Genomic DNA, 20,175 nt, shown 5'->3' on the forward strand with positions numbered 1-20,175 from the left:
ATTTTTATTCTGATTTTTTTCAACCATTTAAAAACCTAACAACTATGCTTACCTCCCAGACCACAGGAAACTGGGCAGCGGGCAGGGTGTGGCCTGCAGGCCAGTCTGCTGGCCCTGTCTTAGCCCAAGACAGCAAGAGAGACTTGCCAGCAGCCCAGCGGTTAGGACCCTGAGCTTCACTGCTGAGGTCTCAGGTTCAATCCCTGGTCAGGGAACGAAGATCCCAAAAGCAGCATGGTCAAAAATAAAGACACCAATAAGAACAAACAAATTTCTCCTAAAACCAAGAATTCAGAGCATATTAGAAATGAACACTCCGTATCAGGACCACAGCCACGGCACCCCACCACCCCTGCAGGTACACCCTCTCTCCGCCAACCGACTACCCTGCCCAAGTCAGATGGGGGACTGGGGGGTACAGGTTGAGTGAGTGAGTGTGTGCACGTGTGCCTGCATGCACTGCGGGGCAGGGCAGGGGGCGGTCCCTGATGTCCCCTGTGGGAAGCAACCCTGAGAGGTTTACAGACAGTATTGTTTCCAGATCAGCATTTAAATTAAAACAAGGCACTAAGGAACAATCTGATGCCTTTCAGGTTTTGATACGTGAAACCACCTGTGTCCAACACCCATGAAACACCCCCCCCACACCACAAAAACGGCTTTCTTCAAATCAAAAGGTAAACGTTTCAATCACAAAGAGCACACTCATCGTACACAGTTCTGCTCAATATATTTTGAAATCAGTTCCAGGTGTTGCTGCTCAATTTTCCAGAAGCTGTAGAAAAACTCATCTTTATTGACCAGGAATTAGCACACAGCTGGCTTTCCTGCTCTGCTGCACGTGCACAAAGTGCAGATCAAACTCAAACATACACGTCACCAGTCACCTCCCTGCGGAGTGAGTGAGTGTCCAGCCGGGGCTCCCCAGTTCTTACACGTCCGTGAACGGGCCTGTCTCCACCAACGCTAGCGATGAGCTCTCCTCGCTCCACGGAGCCTGAGCACTGGGAGCCAGTATTTACTCCTTTTGGGCTAACAGCCTATGGGGCTCACGGCCGCCTGCTGGAAAGCACGGCAGACCATCCAGAAGGGCAAGCAGAGAACAGCGTGGGTATCCACCGCGCTGCTGCAAAGACGTCAGCCTCCAGGCTCCCGACAGGAAGCCCACTGCGCTGTGGGACGAGCAGGAAGAACGAGCGCCAGGCCCACAGGTGATCACCCTCCAAGGGGAAGGGAGGTGAAGAGTGTACTTACTACTCTCGTGCAGCGTCTCCAGCGACGCTGACCTGCGGCACAGCTTTGAGGACAGAAAGTTCTAGAGCCCATGGTCCCGTCCAGCTGCCCGGCACAGCCCCAGGGGTCCGCTGAGCCGGGATGGACCTCGCCACCACCCAGCCCAAGTCAGGGAGCTGCGGGAGCGAGGGGAGAGGGCAGCACCGTGCCTCCCCGAGGGGCACCCCGAGCGCTAGGACGAGCAGCCCTGCGCCGACTCCCCTGCCCGCATCTTCTTGGTTGGCCCGTTGGGCCCGGACGGCGGGGCCTGGCGCCGCTTCTTCTCCAGCTGCTGCTGCAGCCGCTCCTCCTTCTTCTTCAGGTAAGTGGACATGTTGTCACAGGTGGCCTTGTAGAGGCTGCTGAAGCCACTGTCCACGCCAGCACAGCCTGCGCGGGAGGGATGAAACCGGGTGCCAGGGGCGACGCCAGGCGTGAGTGCTGACGGGGACTCAGGGCTCTGCCTCTAAGGGGGGCCTGGTGGACCCTCCTGTAGCGAGGGATGAACTCGGCGACCACCCAGGTCTCGTGGACCTTGGGGCGTCCTCGGGCACTGCCCCCAGAACGCCCACCTCCTCACAGCCACGCCTGGCTGCACCGAGGACTCGCTTCTCACAGGACACGGGGTCCCTGGGAGACCAGGTGCAGGGGCTGTGGCTGCATCTTCTTGGCAGCCGACCCGGGATGTCCTCTGGCCAAAGGAAAAGGGAGACACACGGCCCCCGTTCAGCAGCCTGCAGGGACCTGAACCCTGCCAACCAAGTGGCCCGGATGTAGGCCCCACTGAGGTTAACCTGAGACCACGGCAGCGCGTCTCTAAGGGGACTGATCAGCCCTGCCTCACAGTGCTCACCTGCCCTGCAAGGGACACACCTCCCACAGGCCCCTCGTCCTCATCCCAAGAAGAGGACCCCTGCTGGGTACTGCACTCTTGGACGGGCTGTGGTCACAGCAGAACGTGACCCTGGAAAAGCAGGCCGAGGATGACTGCTCACCTTCCAACATGGCCCAGTTCACGCGAACGTGAGCACAGACCCTCTTCAACTCGGCACTTTCAGGAACAGACTGAGGAGATGAACAGAAAACTTTTATCAGAGAGAGGACAGAAACCCCCAGGCTGCTGCACAGGCACGGGAAAGCCCTGCCCTCCACACCCCCAGGAGGCAGCAAGGCCATCCACCCAGCCCGTCCAGCACAGCAGTGACCGCAGCTCGTCACACAGAGCCGGGGATGCGCACTGCCGGCTCATCACGGGTGACTCTAAAGGTGCCTGGAACCGGGCAGGCACAGGCCAGGGGTACTAGCTCACCCCTACTGTTCAGATAAAAACACCTAAACGAGCTGCTGGGCGGCCCTGAGCATTCGACAAGGACAGGCAAATGTGCAGAGAGCTCTGCGAGCGTCCCCTGCCCCTCACCATGGCGCCTGGTGAGCCACAGGCCAGGCGGGAGGTGACACACAGGCCCACCCAGGACACCTACGAGGACAGGGCCCCTCAGCATCCAGTGGACCCAAGGTGCAAGACTGTGCTAAGGCTGCAAGAGTGAAAGGTCCCCCCAGCTGTGGGCTCTTCTTCTAAAGAGACATGTGACCAGGACAGTCACAGGGAAAGGCTACCAACAGCCCCCAAAACACCAGTGTAGACACGGGACACTGGAGAACCCAGCAGGCACCCCAGCTCCCTGCCCCCACCCTGGGACATGGCCTCTGGAATGGACGTGATCAGGTTGAAAGGGGTTGCAGCCATCTCCCCTCTTCCAGCTTGGGGCATAGCAGGGTCCAGCCCTCTTACCTGCCACTGGCCACCCACAGGCCTGTAGAGCACAAGAGGATCCTCCCGGCAGTCTTGCAGGACCCACAGCCCGTTGCCCTCCTCGAAGGCGGCATCCCACACCCGGTGCTGGAAAGTCAGCAGCTGCCTTGGAACCAGCTGTCGCTGGGCAGCATCCAGCTGGAAGATGTAGACCACGGGCAGCCTGTCAGGAGAGAGGGGACGGTGAGGACAGTGCCCGTGGCCCAAGGGGCGTTCGGCCCACCAATGTCTCAGCTGCCACCTCATGACTCCCCGAGCACCCAGCTACTCCTGCATCCCTGCCCCCAGGAGCTGTGACCTCACCAAGGTTCCCGTCCCTAAGTCCTGGAACAGCTAATTACACAGCCAGGACGAAACCACGCAGAGGAGACAGACGGTCCACCCACTGAGCAATGCATGGACCCTGGACGGTGAGCTCAGCCCCCCACCCCCAGCTCAGGCAGCATTTCACCCTCTAATCCTGCATCTTCCTTTCTAACATGAGCTCAGATGCTGATCCCAGGGTGCTCATCAGGACAGGTGAGAATGTGGGAGGCCCCCCAACCCCGTTCCCAGCACGTGGACGATGCTCAGGAGGGCACAGCTGGGCGATCGTGCTCCCCACGCCACCTTGTCTGCACTGCAGCCCCTGGGGTCTCCTGTGCTGAGCTGGGCCCGACTGGGGTGGATGCCACCACAGCTGACCGTTAGCCAGGGTTCCACCTGCACAATAGGCCAGCCGGAGGCCAGGGCTGCCTTCATGTTGGCGGGTACCAGCAGTGAGTGAGATGCTGGCATACAGGAAGGAACCTGCCCCTGCTGCAGCAGCAGGGCTCAGACAGTCGAGGTCACTGCAGGGCGAGGCAGAACCAGAGACCCCTTTCTCGTCCCCCAGCCTCCTCCCACCCTCATGGGCCTGCAGGAACCAGGAGCGACCCCATATCCACGTGGGCTCACCCGTCACACGAGAGCGCCACACAGTCCTCCTGGCTCCAGTAAGTGATTCTGGACACGGCAAACCTCTGGAAGGAAAAGCAGCAGCCTCAGTGACATCAGCTGGCCAGGACTGGACTCCAGCTGCCCTGCTCTAACTTCGGGCATCACTGCAGGACAGACAGTCCCCGTGTGTGGTCCACCACAGCAAGAGAAGACCCTGCAGGACTCTCCAGACCCCAGGGAGGGCACAATTCACAGGCAACTCTGACACAAGGGCCTCACGGAGCCTGTGCAGCATCTCCAAGGTCAAAGGAATTGGTCAAAAAGGAGGGCAGAGAGCACACAGGGAAGAAAAGAGAGGACTATAACCACGGATGGTATGTTTATGAGCATCCACAGGTCCTGGCAGAGGAAGCACCTGGGGTCAGAGCCAGGAGGAGCGGAAGGGACGTGGCAGGGCCACACACAGCTCTCAGAGCAGGGTGGGGGGCGGCCCTGGGCTCATGCAGGTGCAGCCAGGCCCAGCATCAGGAACCGCTCGCTCCAGTCCCCTCTGTGCCCTGCCTCTCCTCACCATCTGGGGGTGTCAGGAGGTTGAGGAGGGCACGGATGTGAAGAGGGCAGCAGAACACACAGGCCTCTGTTTGCCACGGCTCCAATGGGGGCACCGTGGCAGCAGAAACGGGGGAGTCTGCACTGGCAAAAAACTTCTCCAATGTAAAAGGAATTTTTTCCACAGGATCCCAGCAGCTGGAGAGGCCCCAAGACAAACGTGTGGGGTTACCTTGTCACTCCAGGGCTCCGTGGGATCCTGCAGGCTGGTCAGGGGACAACAGTGTAACTCGCGGCCACTTCGGTACTCCCAGAGCCTCAGGGTGCAGTCCTGCAGACACCAGGGACGGTTAGCGCCCCGTGGGGCATCCAGGCTTCACCAGGTCGTGGGGACGATAACATGGAGGCAGCAGCCAGCACACCTCTCCCCGTTAAAGGCTTTTTGCTCACTGACAACTGTGCAAAGCATCACACAGACCAGTAAGAACACAGGGGGGCCCCACACAGCTAAATGGGCAAGGACACAAGACATCCTGTCGTGCTGGGGGTCGCAGACGAGGCCTGCTGCACTCGGGCTGGGACTGCGGTGCACACGCATGCAAGCACACATGTGAACACACATGGTTCCATCAATGAGCATGCATCCGCACAGGGAGAAACACGTGAGGCTCATGAGCACCGAGAACTGTCCAGGTTACTGCTCAGGAATGGGTGCAAAGAGGGCGTCCATTTGTTACCCATGAGACTGTCAACTGGTACAGCCTGATGTGAGCTCCAAAAATAACATAAATGCAAAAAAAAGGTTTACCAGGAACAAGACAAGCATGCCCATTTCTAGTCACCACAGTACCGGAAGCCCTAGCCAGAGCAATCAGACAAGAAAAAAAAAAGAATCCAACTGGAAAGGAAGAACCCTAAAGACTCCAGCAAAAAACCACCAGAAATAATAAATGAATAAAGTTTCAGGGCACAAAATCAATGCTCAAAACTCTGTTGAGTTTCTATACAGAAACAACAAAGTAAAACAAAAATTAAGAAAACAACCCCACACACAATTGTATCAAGAATAAAACACCCAGGAACAAATTTAACCAGGGAGGTATAAGGCCTGTACTCATTAAGACATTGCTGAAAGAAACCAAAGACAGGAATAAATGGAAAGATATTTGCGCTCATGGACTGGAAGAGTTAACATTGTTAAAATGTCCATCATTAACTAAAACAACTGAAGATTTAATCCAACCCCTATCAAAATGCCAATGACATTTTCCACAGACATTAAACAACAACAAATCCTAAAATGTGTACGAAAATCACAAAAGACTTGAAGAGCCAAAGTAATCTTGAGGAAGAATAATAAAGAGGAAGGGTGTCACACTCCCTGATTTTGAGCTACACTGTAAAACTACAATGATCAAAACAGTACGGTAACGGCAGAAAGGCAGGCACATGTATCAATGGGACAGAACTGAAAGCCCAGAAACAAACCCAGGCACATATGAACAAAGAAGCGAAGAACAAACAGAGAAAGGACAGTCTCTTCAATAAACAGTGTGGAGAAAACAGGCATGCACAAAAGGATAAAACCACACCACAATCTCACACCATGCAGAAAAACAAACCTAAAATGGATTAAAGGCAAATGTAAGACCAGCAGCCATAAGAAAACACAGGCAGTATGCTCTCTGACGCTGTTCTCAGCAAGATCTTTCCAAACAAAATTCCTCAGGTAAAGGAAAGAGAAGTAAAAATAAATGAAACGACGTCAAAAAAGCTTCTGCACAGCGAAAGAAACGACCAACAGAACCACCACCAAACAAACAGGAGGAGATATTTGCAAATCATTCATCTGGTGAGTGGTTTATGTCCAAAGTCGACCAGGAACTCATACAACTCAACAACAACCTTTCAACCTTTAAAGATGGGAAGAGGACACAAACAGACATTTGTCTAAATAAAGACATACGAACGGCCAACATGCACAGGAAAAGACACCCAACATCCCCAGTCATAAGGGGAATGCCCATCAAAGCACCCCATGTCTGCCAGAAGGGCTGCCGTTGAAAAGACAAGAAATGTCAAATGTTGGTGAAGATGTAGAGAGCAGGGACCCCCGTACACCGATGGCAGGAACGTAAACTGGGGCAGCCACTGTGGAAAACACTATGGAGGTCTCTCGAGAAATTAGAGCTACCAAATGACCTAGTGACTTCACTCCTGAGGAGAAAACAAAAACACTCCTTTGAAAAGATATATGCACCCTTATGTTCACTGCTGCGTTATTCACAACAGCCAAAGCACAGAAGCTCAGAGCCCGTCAACAGACCAGTGGCGCGCACACACGCACACATGCACGAACATTACCCAGCCATAGAAAAGGAATGAAATCTTGCCATTTGCAACAAAACCATGCATAGACCTAGAGGGCATCATGTCAAGTAAAATAAGTCTGGTAGAGAAAGACAAATGCCATATGATCTCACTCATTCAGTGGGATATAAAAAATATACCAAACACACACACACACACAGATACAACGCACAGAGCAGTGGTGACCAGAGGGGACGGCACGGTCAGTGAAGGGGGTCGACTGGATTGTACTGCGACGCAAGGAAACTGAACTGCCGGTGTGAGCACACTGTAGAGCATGCAGAAGTCAAAACACAACGTTGTGTGCATGAAACTTAGGTGTTATAAACTATTACCTCAATAAAGTAAAAAAGAGAGGGTAATGTTAAGAATTATCTGCTACAACACTCATCATAAGATGGCAGGACACCGAATCAGACCTCTATGGAGAAGGGCCAGATGGTGAGTGAGATGGAGCCAGGTGCACGGTGGCCTCCAACGAGGCCTGGTGCCCAACTCTGACACCCAGGCACCAGGTATCGAGCAAAAACACACCGGTGGCGGGGTTGGGGGACACACACAGGAAAATCCCTTAAAAACCCCACACGTCACACCACCTCAGGGAGTGCAAAGGTCTGCACGCAGGATGCAAGAATGGGCCTGTGAAGAAAGAATGTTCCAAGGACGAGAGAAGAAACTAACACTCCCACAGGAAGACAGAGTAGAACAGGGAGCAGGAACACACGGAAAGAAACGCAAAAGGAGAGAGAGGATGAGACGACAGGGCCAGCGCCCGCCTGATACAGGTTCCAGGAAAAGTGGGGTGAGGGCGCCTCCAGAGGCAAGAACCCAAAACCCCCAGGTGTGCAGACCTGAGATTCAGAAGGAAAAGGGCCACGGACTGTGCAGCCATTTTCAGGGGCCCCTGTGAGACCCCCTCACCCCACTCCTTCGTTCTTCACACTGTGGGGTGAGAAGGCCCCCAAACACGTCCAGAGAGAAGGGTGATCAGACCCCACACAGGGGACCCAGACTCAACGGCCTCGGACTTCAGAAAACAAGCAGCTGGGCGAAAACCAAGCAAACTGGACACTGGAGAGAGAAAACCCTGGAGCTCGACCACCTGACCTGCGGGCAAACACTGGGCGGAGATCCATCCACCCGCCCGACCACTGAGAGCGCGCAGAGGGCACCTCCCGCCAGCCAGGCTCCTGCCCTCCCCACACCTTCAGAAACCTGCCCCACGACGTGCGCTTGTTTCCTGTGCGGCCGGGAAGCACCGGCCCAAAGGGCACAGCTGAGGCCCCCCAGGGCTGGCCTCGGCGGGGGAAGAGGCGGGCAGTGTTGGCTTCCATTCTAAGCCTGAGAGCACTGTCTGGCTTTTCACATAAACAGAGCAACTGCAGTTCACGGCATGCAGGGCACACACCACACACACCACTCCTGGGCCGGGGTGCCCAGTGGGGAGGTGGGGCGGGCCCCCGGGAGGGCCAGTGCCAGAACTCCACGTTTCTCTGCAAAGCAGAAGCACGATGCTGGACGTGGTAAAGTTGAGCAGCCAGACCAAAGGCGGTCAGTACACTTCTCTGTGCCTGTGAGCACTTTCCTTTATTATAAGAGGCTTACAGCAAAACCCCCAGAAGCTGGCTACCACTGGGAACTCCAGCTCCTTTATTTTCCTCTTTACTCTCACAGGACCATGCATAGCTTTCAAGAACAGGACAAGAGAACAGAAAAGTAAAAACCGAGAGGAACCACATGTGGAGAAGGAAACAGGAGGTGGTAGCCGCCCAGAAGGCCTGCCCGTCAGGGGTCCACGAGGCCCCCCAGTCCTCCCCAGGCCCCCGAGGTGCAGAAAACGCCAAAAGGGTGGAGAGGCAAAGAGGAAAGGCTGTGGCAGAGCTTCTGAAGAGAAAGGAAGACTCAGACCTGCACCTCAGCCAAGCGCTGCTTAGCGATCCCGAGAGGAAGGTGCCCTCTGTCACCCAACAGTTAAGCCCTCAGGCCCCAGCTCCCGGGACCGGGCAGCCGTCCTCACTGACCACACTTCCCCCACGGCCAAGCGCACGGCCTTCTCCACGTGCTCACACGCCACAGAAGGGTCAGGGAGAAGGGCCAAATGCATTGGCACTGGGGGAGAACCAGGTCCTTCTAGGATTCAGAAAGGACCATCAACCAAACCCTTTAACTGGGATCACGAAGCTGTAAGGACCCCTCAGACCCGAATCCACGCACTGCTGTTCCAGCGCAGCGCACACGCGCGCACACGCGCACACAGCCTGAAGCAGGGAGCGAGCCAGTCAGCTCTACAGGGAGCCACAAGCGCCACCTAGTGGACGGCCACTCAAGAAAAGCACACGCCAACCTCACACCACAGCCGGGAGCCAAAGACAGGCTGCTCACAGCGGGCCCACCCCACCCAGGGCACCCACGCCCCCCACCCAGCCACCGGGGGTACACGTGGGGAGCAGAGCACTTACCCCGGAGGACGACAAGAGCAGCTCGGGGTGGTTGGGCACCACGAAGATGCGGCTCACGAACCTACAGGGGAGAAGCAGAGGGTGAGCTGGGCTGCTGGGACTCCGTCCTGCCTGTATCCTTGGACCTGGGGCCCAGGAGAAACCACGAGGAGCAACATGACTGTGTGCGGAGCATGCGTATCACTCCGGTCGCACTCGCGAGGAAGGCCCCGGAGGGCCCGCCCTGCGCGGAAGCTGCCCCAGGGCACACACTTCAGTGGGGTCCGAGACGCCAGGGTGACGTGCCAGCAGGGTGGAGGGGGAGAGGCACCGCTGACCACCAGCCAGTCGCACCCACTGTGCCGCACGCGAGCAGCCCACTCCCCCCGAGACCAGCCCCCGGCCCGGGAGGGGCCAAGCTGCCTGCTGTGTTCCCATCTCTAACGTGATCGAGCACTCGGGCGCCCAGGGACCCCCGGACAAGGAGGGCCCCCCATGGCTCCCTACATCCACCAGTCCCCCTCCCAGCCACCTGGAGCCTCACCCTGGCCTGGGCCAGTCCTCCTCCCCAGGACCGCCTTCCCCAAAGGCCCTCCAAATGGAACAAAAGTACATGCTGAACTTGGCCTGTGTTTATCGCAACAGCGGGACCATGACATCGGGTATGGGCACCTGAGGCGGGGCACAGCAGAGACTGGGGGCAGGGGAGGGGGGTGGGGGTGGCAGGTGGTAGGAGTGACTCCGCTCTAAGGATGGCTACAGGACAGAATACACTCACAAACCCAGCAAGCAGCAACCTTCTTCAAGGCCAACATTTACATTCCATTCAAGACAAAGGAGACAGGAGCAAGCTCAGAACCAAAGCACCCCATCAGTCCCTCCTCCACCTCATTACAACGCTTGGGCCACTCTACTGCTGTTCCTGCCCGCAGACTGCCATCAGCCACATGCCCAAGAAGGTCGACAGTCTGCAGAAATGCCTCCCGCAGGTTGACATCAAAGCCCACTCCCTGAACAGGCGCTCAGGGGCCAGAAGACACCTGCCTGGACGAGGGAAATGACTGACGCGTGTTCCTCGCCCACCCACCCCCACTGACCGTGGGCCACTGCCTGGGGCTGCCAGGCCATCGACCCTGAGGAAGGATGCGCCTTCCAGAAACAAGCCCCAAGCCGTGTGGAAACCACGGGTGACCCTAACTGACCAGAGTGGCTATGAGGGGAAGGGCCTCCTGCACGCAGCAAGGTCAGAGCCTGCAGTGACGGCGAGCTGGGGACCGAGACCTGGATGCTACCCAGAAAAGCTCCAGCAAACAGGTTCTGAATGGGCAAGGAGGTTCTGAAAGTTCCAAAGGCCCTGGTACCAGGGGGTGAGCTGGACTAGGGTCTCGTCAGGTGGCAGGCCAGGTGCTAAGGCCAGTCGCCTCCTCCCAGGGTGGGTGCCTCCTGCTTCACCACCAGCCTCCCCAGCCAAGAACCAGAGCCTCCCTCTGCGGGGCGCGGGGGGCGGGGTGGGGGACTCACTCGGTGTGCCCCAGGCAGAAGGACTCAATGCTGTGCGGAGCTGCGGCCCAGCTCACCCGGATCTTCTCGTCCCGGTCAGCGGTGAGGACAAAGCGGTCGTCAGGACTCACAGCCTGTGCACGAGGTGAGAAAGGGCAGACCCAGTGGTCAGCATGCCGGCTCCTGCCCTACTTCCCCAGGCCTCAGCTCAGGTGTCCCCCAAGAGCCTCGGCTGTATCTGGATGCCCAGCCTCGCCCACTCCTGCCTTCCCACCCGGTCACTTTTCTCTCCTTTGTGTGTCCCCATGTCTAGCCAGTCACCAGGTCTGCCCTCCGCCCTCCCCCTACAGGGCCCCACGCCAGCCCAGCCACCACCGCGCTGCAGCCCAGCCCTCACGGGCCTCTCCGTGCCTGGGGGGCAGGGGGCAGCTCCTGGCTGGGGGACTGGAGGACATCTGCTCTCCCCACACCCCTGCTCCTCGACTAGACCACCCAGCCGCCCCCTAACTCGACTGCCCTCCTTCACCCCGCTTCACCTTCCAAAACCTCGCCCCCGCAGCCCCTACGCCCAGCTCTGCAGGGCTGCCCCTGCCACGGCAGAGCCCACACCCGCCCGCTCCTCACCCTCATCCCGACTGTAGCCAGTGAGCCCACTGTGCACGCACCACATCCAGCAGCATCGACAGGTGTCCGAGTTCAAGCCTGCCGCCCCCGTGCGGCTCCAGCACCGAGAAGGAGTACACATCGCCAGACTTGTCCGCCACCAGGATCTTCTCCTCAGAGGCCATGAAGGTCAGGGCCGTGCACCTCCTCACCACGGTCCTACAAGGCCAGAGACGCCCGCGGTCGGCCTACAGGGGCCGGCACGAGGGCCACCGGTGACCTGCAAGCCACCTGACCAGCGGCTCCTGCCACGTGGCAGTTACCAAAAATGGTGCCAAAACCATACAGCAACTGTGAGGACAGAAACAGAGCCAGGGCCTCAGACAAATCTACTTTTATGATGCTGTTTCTTCTCCAAATGTCCTAATGGTAAGATCTGGGTGGTGAGTATCCAAGTGTCCAACCCTCTCACTTGGCCTCGTGTTTAAAGACTGTCCTGATAGAATGCTCCCTGGCCTCTTTGTACATGTGGGAGGTGACAAGGGCCAGTTTCCTAAATGCTAAACGTGCTCTGGGCCGCAATCCAAACCACAGAGGACGCCCCTGCCCTCTGGCTTCCCACCCACCCACTGCTGGCGTTGCCACCTGGACCAGGATCCTTCAAGTACTGCTTGTGCACAGCACCTGAGGACAGGAAGGTCCAACACCAAGAGCTGGCGGGGGAATCGCCACCTGCGACCCTCCACTGGGGGCGCATCACAGAGCCAAACCCCCGATCCGCAAAGGATGAGGTGTGTCAGGCCCACGAGCTGGTTCAGCAACACAAGGAGCAAAGCCAGAGCTGTGCCGACACAGGCCGACCGCCCACTGCTCGTCCTGGGCCGGGGGTCACGGTATTTCTTCCTGCTGTCATTTTCCATTGTTTCTACTGAGAGGTTTCTTACCCTAGACAGGAGCCATGCCACCGCTTCACACAGAAACACCTGCCATCTATCTACACGTGAGGCTTCATCACAGAAGAGCCGGGCCCAGCTCTGTCATCACCGAGGGCTGCCAAGGACCTACTGTCCCCATAAAGAGCTGACATCCGGGCTTCCCTGGTGGTCCACTGGTTAAGAATCTGCCTTGCAACCCAAGGGACATGGGTTCCATCCCCGGTCCAGGAAGATCCCACATGTCTCAGAACAACTGAGCCTGAGCACCACCAATTGGCTGAAGCCCACATGCCTCTGGAGCTCATGCTCTGCAGCAATAAACACCCCTGCAGTGAGAAGCTCACACACTGAAAGGAGAGTAGCCCCCACTCACCAAAACTAGAGAAAGCCCGCATGCAGCAACGAAGACCCAGCACAGCCAAGTAAATTTTTTTTTTTAATAAAAGAAAAACAGCTGGCGTCTATCCTGGCTCACAGCAGCTAGGACACCAAGTGTCAGCTTGAGACAGAAATTGAAGCTTAAAAGAACTACATTCCCCTCACAGGGACCATCAGACCCCTGCCTGCCTCTTGGGAGAAGGAGGAGGGGACTGAGAATTGAGCGGGAGGCCCCACCTGGCCCGGGGTGCTGCCAAGGGCTCGGCAGTCGCTGGACCACCTCCGCTCCTCGGTGCCAGCACAGCCCCTGGAGGCGGCATAATGGAATCAACTCGGGGAAAACAATGACAGAAAAAAGTAATTAGACTCCAGGCAGGATTAATCAGAATCCGCAGAGCTGATAAGCAGCTTCAAGAAGCCCAGGCACAGCCCCAGCGGGGGTTGGAGGGAGACGCATGACACACCACCCTAGGGGGCACTGGCCCAGGACAGCCTCCAGCAATAACGGGCTTGGATCCCAAGAAGCTCGTCCGCCCAGGGAGGAAGTGACCCCTCCAAAGCAGGTCCACTCCCCACGGCAGCCCCACATCCACACAGCCATGGGACGCCATACCTCCTCCAGGTCCTTCGCCAGCCAGGGACTTCCAGCTTTTCAGGCTAAATGCATCCTGACACCAATTCCAGGATGCAGCTGAGCTGCACGGAGAGGGTTTGGAAGTTAAGGTTCAAGGGCATCACCTCGCAGGTTGGGGACAGGTCATCAGACAGGACTGTGGGTGGGCTGGCCATGCCACCCTGACAGGAGGAATCTTGGGGGCACCATTTTCAGTCTCTGGGGGGACTGCAGTCTCAGCGCTTCTCTTGCCTCCAGAGTCACTGGGTTCACAGCACAGGACCCTCTTCTCAGGCCCCGCCCCAGGCAACCTGGGCCCCTCTTCCTTGCCAGGGCCAGAGAAAAGGCCCACTGGAGCCAGCTCTGAGCTGCAAAGGCCCTGGCTGGTCAAACGTGGATGAACTGGATGTCAGATGTACCAAGGGTGGGTGCTGTTCTGAGGGGCCCATCAGATCCCAAAGGGGCTTGTGCCCCAAAGGTAAAGCGCCCCCTCCAGGATGATGTCTGCTGGACATGGAGGGGTGGGGGACTGTCCTTGCCACGGTGTTAAAACTAACCCTGCTCCCCTTCTCCAAAAGCTTCTTCACCAGTAACAAAGGGAAGGCGCTAAGCTCCAGGGAAATGCATGGAAAGAGCTGAAGTTCACCCTGGCCCTGCCCCTGACCCCACCCCTTACCCAGCAATCAATAGGACAGAGGCCCTGGAGTTTGTAATCTGGTTCCTTAACATCATAAAGTTACATCACCTGTCTTCTCAACCACCTACTGCAAGCACCTCCTACATAAAGTTACTCTGCTGATATCAACTTCAAAGCCAGAAGCAAACAAACAAGAAAAGCACCAGGTACCGACACCACTAAGGCCTACAGCCCATGTTATTCAGGTCTCCCATGGAGAGAACCCGAGACATGGGACCTTCCCCTCAGCCCACACCCTTGGGGAGAGCCCTGGGCGTGCTCACAGGGACCAAGAACCCCCGCCCTGCCCTGCGCTCAAGGAGTCTCACCTAAACTCCCTCATTAACAAGCCCAGTGCCACACACACCTCTCCTCCCTCCCTCCTCAGACTCTTGTAGAACAGCCAGGGCACCCATGAGCCCGGACGCTCACCCTCTCGAGGGGTAGGAGCTCCAGTATCAGGACCCAGGACTGTGGCAGGTTGCGTGGACGTTCCTGGGCCCACATCTAGAGTGAGTCGCTACCCGCGGACGCACACAGAAGGGACAGTTATGCGTTAGCCTTCTAGCAAGTCCAGAACTGCTGCCTACAGAGCAAGCGCAAGCTCGCCTCCAACTTGCACTCGAGAAGCAGGCCCTGTGCGTGGCCCCACACCTCCCCAAGTGGTCAGTGTTCCAACGAGGGACCCAAGGGTCAAGAGCTCAAAGAGTGGGCACAGCCCCTGTGGTGAAGACTCATCCTCTTCCATAGAGAGGCTGGGCCTGTAGCCTCACGGATTCAGAGGAGGTGATATCTAGGGGGACTCCAAGTTCCAGGGGCAGAAACAGGTGGTAAGGAAATTGTTGCCAGGGAAAGGCAGGTGACACCCTCTCCCATTAACACTGAGCCCCAGTCTTTCAGAGACTCAAGGAAGTGCACCACCTTAAAAAACTCACCAGGTTAAAACTGTGGCCCAGGTGCCTTACCTTACACAAAGCACCCAACACGCTCAAGGGCTGGAGAAACAACACTGTTTGGAAGCAGGATGGCCAAGTGTCCAGGAGCACAAACTCTGTAGTTAGACCAGGACAGGGCCCAGCTGAGCTGAGTGACTGTTGGCCAGGGAGGGTGGGTGAGAGCAATGCCCCCACCCCACTCACCGGCCTGCTATGAGACTTAAATCAGCTAATACCAGCCCAGCACTCCAAACAGCGCCTGCCACAGGGCTGGTACAGCGTGTTAAGTACTGACACTATGGCTGCTATCACGACTGTTACTGGCATGCAAGTGTAAGCTGTGCGTTCAACATCATTAACAGTTCAACGTTAGCATTTCATACCTGACACTCAGACATTGCCATGGGTTTGTACGGAAAAGAATCAGACGCTTACTGTCATCAGTTAAAACAAAATAGCTGCCAGACTTGGAGAAGGTGGACGCCAGAACGGTGTCACTCCCCTGATCCACGGGCTGTCCGTCCTCCCTGAGAAAGAGAGGAGACAGGTCAGGCCTTACCTGAGCAACTGAAGCTGTGCCATTCAGGCTGGTCCCGTGTGATTATAAAGTGATCAGATGTAGGAAGTGCAAAGAGGTTCGTGCAGTCTGGATACAAGACATATGGAGGAACATGGAGAAGATCAAGACCACTCTAATTTTAAGGAGTAGAGCTCCAGTGTTCTTGCCTGGAGAATCCCAGGGACGGGGGAGCCTGGGGGTCTATCATCTATGGGGTCGCACAGAGTCGGACACGACTGGAACGACTTAGCAGTAGCAGAGCTAATACACCAAAGTCTCTCAGCATACACACGAGAATCCCAAGGGCTGAGCTGGAAAGACCCTCAGAGATCCTATGGACCATTCCCTCAAGGACATGAATTAATCCACAACTACAGGCAGAGATCAAATCATATTTTTTTTAAAAAGTGGGTCCCAAGTCCAATTTTTCTAAAGAAAACCACCATACAGAATGACCAAACAAACCTATGGTTACCAGAGGGGAAAAGGGGTGAGAAAGAGACATACTGGGAGATTGGGACTGACATATATACACTACTAGAGGAGAGCAGCCCTGGGCGTTCACTGGAAGGATTGATGCTGAAGCTGAAGCTCCAGTACTCTGGCCACCTCATGCGAAGAGTTGACTCACTGGAAAAGACCCTGATGCTAGGAGGGGTTGGGGGCAGGAGAAGAGGATGACAGAGGATGAGATGGCTGGATGGCATCACCGACTCAATGGACATGACTCTGAGTAAACTCCAGGAGTTGGTGATGGACAGGGAGGCCTGGTGTGCTGCAGTCCATGGAGTCGCAAAGAGTCGGACACGACTGAGTGACTGAACTGAACTGATAAATAAAACAGATGACTAATAAGGACCTATTATATAGCATAGAGAACGCTACTCAATACTCTGTGATGACCTATATGAGAAAAGAATCTAAAAACGAGTGGAGAATTTATATATATATATGCGCATAACTGATTCACTTTGTTGTACACCCGAAACACAACGTTATAAATCAACTGTGCTCCAATTAAAAAAAAATTTTAAAGACTATACTTTTCTTTTTTCAATTAGCTAATTTCATACACCTGCTTTCAATGCATTTGAAACTGCCTATTATTTCAAAGTACCAATACAATAGTTAATTACTGACAAACTAACAAAGTATTTTTTAAAGTTCTCATATTCTTAATGCCTAGTTTGAAGGTCAATAGCACATTTCTCTCTGGAGGTGGTCTCTGGTTTATCCACACAGCTGGGTAACAGAAATGAAAAATTTAGCAAATGAAACAACAATTTACTTCTTAGACTAAACAGTCCCATTATTCGAACTATCAGCCCAATGAGGCTTCCCCACCATCTCACCCTTTATGCTCTTGTGACTTCTTTTCTGCAGCACTGCAATCATACATGAAGAGGCTGTCGTCATCACTAAAGAAAAATAACAGCAATATTTTAAATGAAGCACTTTGTTCATTACAATGCTCACTTAAAAAAAAAAAACCTGAATCAAAAAAATATTTGCATCCTCAGTAAGAATTTTCTCCACAAGAACTTGTCTCCATTAGATGTTTCAGGGAACGGCTAAGGAGCTTTAATTTGCTGAATTTATTTGTATCTACTACACGTAACTGTCATGGTCTGTCCATAAAAATCAGTTAAGTGAAATAAATGAGGACAAAAACCCCAAAGGAATATACCATTCTTTAACAACTAGGAAATCAGCGCATGATGGCTATGTTACTCAGTTTTCAGTGAGCCTTATGCACCCAAGTTTAAAACTTGGGGTACTTGTTTAGAAAAATGTCTTATCTGCCCCCAGAAAAGCTCCAGTGCCTGCCAAGCGCTTACCAGTATAGAAGCCACCCACTTTCCCTGCCAGGCCCTAAGCCCCCCTGCTCCAATGCCTGGCACAAAGACATCCCAAACAAATGTACAGCCTTTAAAGTGACTGCAGCCAGACTCTTTTCTCATATGGAGCACTGCAGTGTAGGATGAGCAGCAGTCGTCCAAGTCAGAAACTTTGCCAGCCAGCCACTAGTTTCCCTCAAAAGGTGTGAACTGAATCAACCAGATGGAGTCTAATTTTCCCATCTCTCACTGTGTCATGTGCTAGATTTCATAAGGCTCTAAAATAATGTAACCTGAGACAGACAACAGGTTTGTGAATAAATTTGTGAAATCCAGACTTAACATCTTTTTAAATCTCTGAAACCAAACTCTGAACAAAGAACACAGCGCACATTTACATTTAACACACTCTCTGTCTCAAGTTTGGGAGAATCAAAACTACCCTGGGAAAGGAAATACGGGGCCGAAACTGGCCACTGCTAATATTCAAGAGGTTCCTCGATCGAGACTAGCCGACCAACAAACATAAAAATTCCGGGACGATAAGGGGCGTGAAATTAGAGAAAGCAAAAGGCAGACCTTATAAAGGGCCACTAGGGAGAAAGCGGCTGTGGTTCTGGGGATACTCTCCAGCAAGGAGATGTCAGGTAAGACCCTCGTCCCGAAAGGCAAGCAAAGCGGGGTCAAGGGATGTGGGCGGGGATGAGGAAGCAGGCAGCGACGCAAAGAGGGAAGCGAGTGCAGGAGCACGATAAACGTGGTCCCCGGGAGTAAACTCCTCTCCCCAAGAGAGGCCAAGAGCTGTCTTCCTCCGCCCCAGAGAACTGCGTCCCCCGGACCCCGCAGAGCCCGGAAGTGTCTGGAGCTGAACCGGCAAAGAATGCCGCAGGCCAGCCACTGAGGGCGCGGGGCCGTGGGCAGGTGTTGGGAGAAGGGCAGGGAGAGTGGACATTCCGCGGCGCAGGCACGCAGCCGGGCTCAAGGGGCAACGGAGAGCTCACAAGCAGCAGCGGGGCTCCCTAGGGTCACCCCAAGGCAGGTGCAGCCCTGGCGGGTCGGGAGAACAGTAATCTCAAGGCCCTGGCGCACGTCCGCAACCTGGTCTTCTGTTCCAGAACGACCCCTCACCTGCTCGAAGTGGAGGTAGCCAGCAACCGGCTGCCGCCCCGAACCACCAGCGCATGCCCGCACAGAGCCAACCCCGCAGAACTCGCCATGTGCCCGCCCAACGCGCCTCCACCCACGTGCGCCGTCCAGCCCCTCTTCCGGCCGGCGCTAGAGAGTGACGTCAGGCGTAGACGCCGCGAGGTGATGTCGTCCGGAATCGCCCCCGCGCGCGAGGAGGCGGTGGGCATGCGCAGAAGGTGTTGTCTCCCTTCATTCGGCAATTCGGCGTTCGCGCCTCTTGGGGTCGGTTGCTGATTAGTTTTGTCCGAAGGGAATCCGCTTGCTTGTTTAGTGTTCGTTTCTTCCTCCAGGCTGCAGAGAGTCAGTTCTGGATCTTTCTCGCGCTGTGGCTAGGCGACCTGGCCGGTCTGGTACCTACTTGGTCCTTCAAGAACTGAGAGGGTCTGAGTTTGCATCTAGGTCCCCAACGTGGTGTCTGAGGAGGGCGCAGAGCTGAAGCCGCCGGATGGGAGCTGAGCCAGACACCCCCGAAGAGCAAAACTGCTGAACTGCTATTTTTCAACACAAGATAGGGATCTTTTCCGATGTTTTTAATGCTCACGGAGTGGCACCACCAGCACCAGTTTGCTGGATGCTTTCTTGGGACTCTCCACCCTCATCTTCCACATGGGTCATCTGATCGCGGAATCCCCCTGGACGCCCCTCCTCCCCGTGTCCATGGCCTCCGCCGCGACACAGACCAGAGCAACCCCTCTGCTCTCTGTTCTCACGTCCGCGCTTGCCCCCACCCCCATCCCCGCAGATCCACATTGCACACTAAAGCGAGAGAGAGACGTTTCAGAGCACAGTTTCAATCACCTCATCCTCCTGCTTAAAATCAACAAGTGGCTTCTCATTGTTCTCGGTACAGAGAACAAATCCTGATCTTGCACTAGGAGACTGCATGTTGTCTGGCTCCTACCTACCTTGCAGGCTCATTCCCTACCAGGTCGGCTTCATTCTCAGTGCTCTAGACAGGACTGTCGTTCAGGTTCGCTGGCACAGGGATAATAGCAACCACAGGACCTTAGCACACGCTAGTCTTTTCACCTGAAACATGCTCTCCACACCCCATCTCTATGCTCCTAGTCAATCCCAGTTTCACTCCAGTGGAAGTGAAGTGAAGTGGCTCAGTCATGTCCGACTCTTTGCGACCCTGTGAGCTGTAGCCTGCAAGGCTCCTCTGTCCATGGGATTCTCCAGGCAAGAATACTGGAGTGGGTTACTATTTCCTTCTCCAGGGGATCTTCCCGACCCAGGGATCAAACCCGGGTCTCCCGCACTGAAGGCAGATGCTTTAACTTCTGAGCCATCAGGGAAACACACTTAATCAAGGAAGCTTTTCATTGTTTATATGCACTACACCTATGATAATCTGCTTAATATCTTGTCTCTAGACTACAAATGCCACGAAGGCAGGGACTGAGGCTGACTCAATTGGCAGGTTGCCAGTGCACCAGCTTGAACCACAAAATCTGGCATGAAGTCAGTGCTCGATCAATATTTGCTAAGTAAATAAATGGAACAACTAATTGTCTTAAGTGTGCTAAGTTGCTAAGTTGTGTCTCTTTCTGATGCGGTGGACTGAAGCCAGAGAGGTTCCTCTGTCCA

General features: G+C 55.2%; 1 protein-coding gene across 3 annotated transcripts; it reads right to left on the reverse strand.

The window, feature by feature from the left end:
• Positions 1-646: 646 nt before the first annotated feature.
• Positions 647-18,658, reverse strand: WDR4 (WD repeat domain 4). Of its 3 annotated transcripts, none has more exons than XM_052639595.1 (11): positions 18,526-18,658; positions 16,912-16,977; positions 15,384-15,527; positions 11,526-11,682; positions 10,882-10,994; positions 9,382-9,442; positions 4,785-4,883; positions 4,022-4,086; positions 3,065-3,248; positions 2,268-2,337; positions 647-1,662 (listed from the first exon to the last, which is right to left on the reverse strand). In XM_052639595.1, the coding sequence occupies exons 1-11, from the start codon at positions 18,612-18,614 to the stop codon at positions 1,466-1,468; spliced, it is 1,245 nt and encodes a 414-aa protein (XP_052495555.1). In that variant the 5' UTR covers positions 18,615-18,658; the 3' UTR covers positions 647-1,465. The 3 variants fall into 3 exon arrangements, with proteins under 3 accessions (XP_052495555.1, XP_052495546.1, XP_052495565.1); XM_052639586.1 differs by lacking the exon at positions 647-1,662 and adding an exon at positions 1,681-1,963; XM_052639605.1 differs by lacking the exons at positions 647-1,662; positions 16,912-16,977; positions 18,526-18,658 and adding an exon at positions 1,681-1,963 and having other exon boundaries at positions 11,526-11,711; positions 15,384-15,476.
• Positions 18,659-20,175: the final 1,517 nt, after the last annotated feature.

Source organism: Budorcas taxicolor, chromosome 1, assembly GCF_023091745.1.
Source record: "Budorcas taxicolor isolate Tak-1 chromosome 1, Takin1.1, whole genome shotgun sequence".
NCBI classification, from domain to species: Eukaryota; Metazoa; Chordata; class Mammalia; order Artiodactyla; family Bovidae; genus Budorcas; species Budorcas taxicolor.

Bases quoted from the DNA above. Each gene is read 5' to 3' on its own strand.
- WDR4 (XM_052639586.1), bottom strand. From the start codon at position 18,614: ATGGCGAGTTCTGCGGGGTTGGCTCTGTGCGGGCATGCGCTGGTGGTT. The intron at 11,683-15,383 runs GTATGAAATGCT...CTGGCCTTGTAG, and splicing joins TGGCAATGTCTGAGTGTCAG to GACCGTGGTGAGGAGGTGCA. The intron at 1,964-2,267 runs GTGAGCAGTCAT...TCCTTTGGCCAG, and splicing joins GAACTGGGCCATGTTGGAAG to AGGACATCCCGGGTCGGCTG.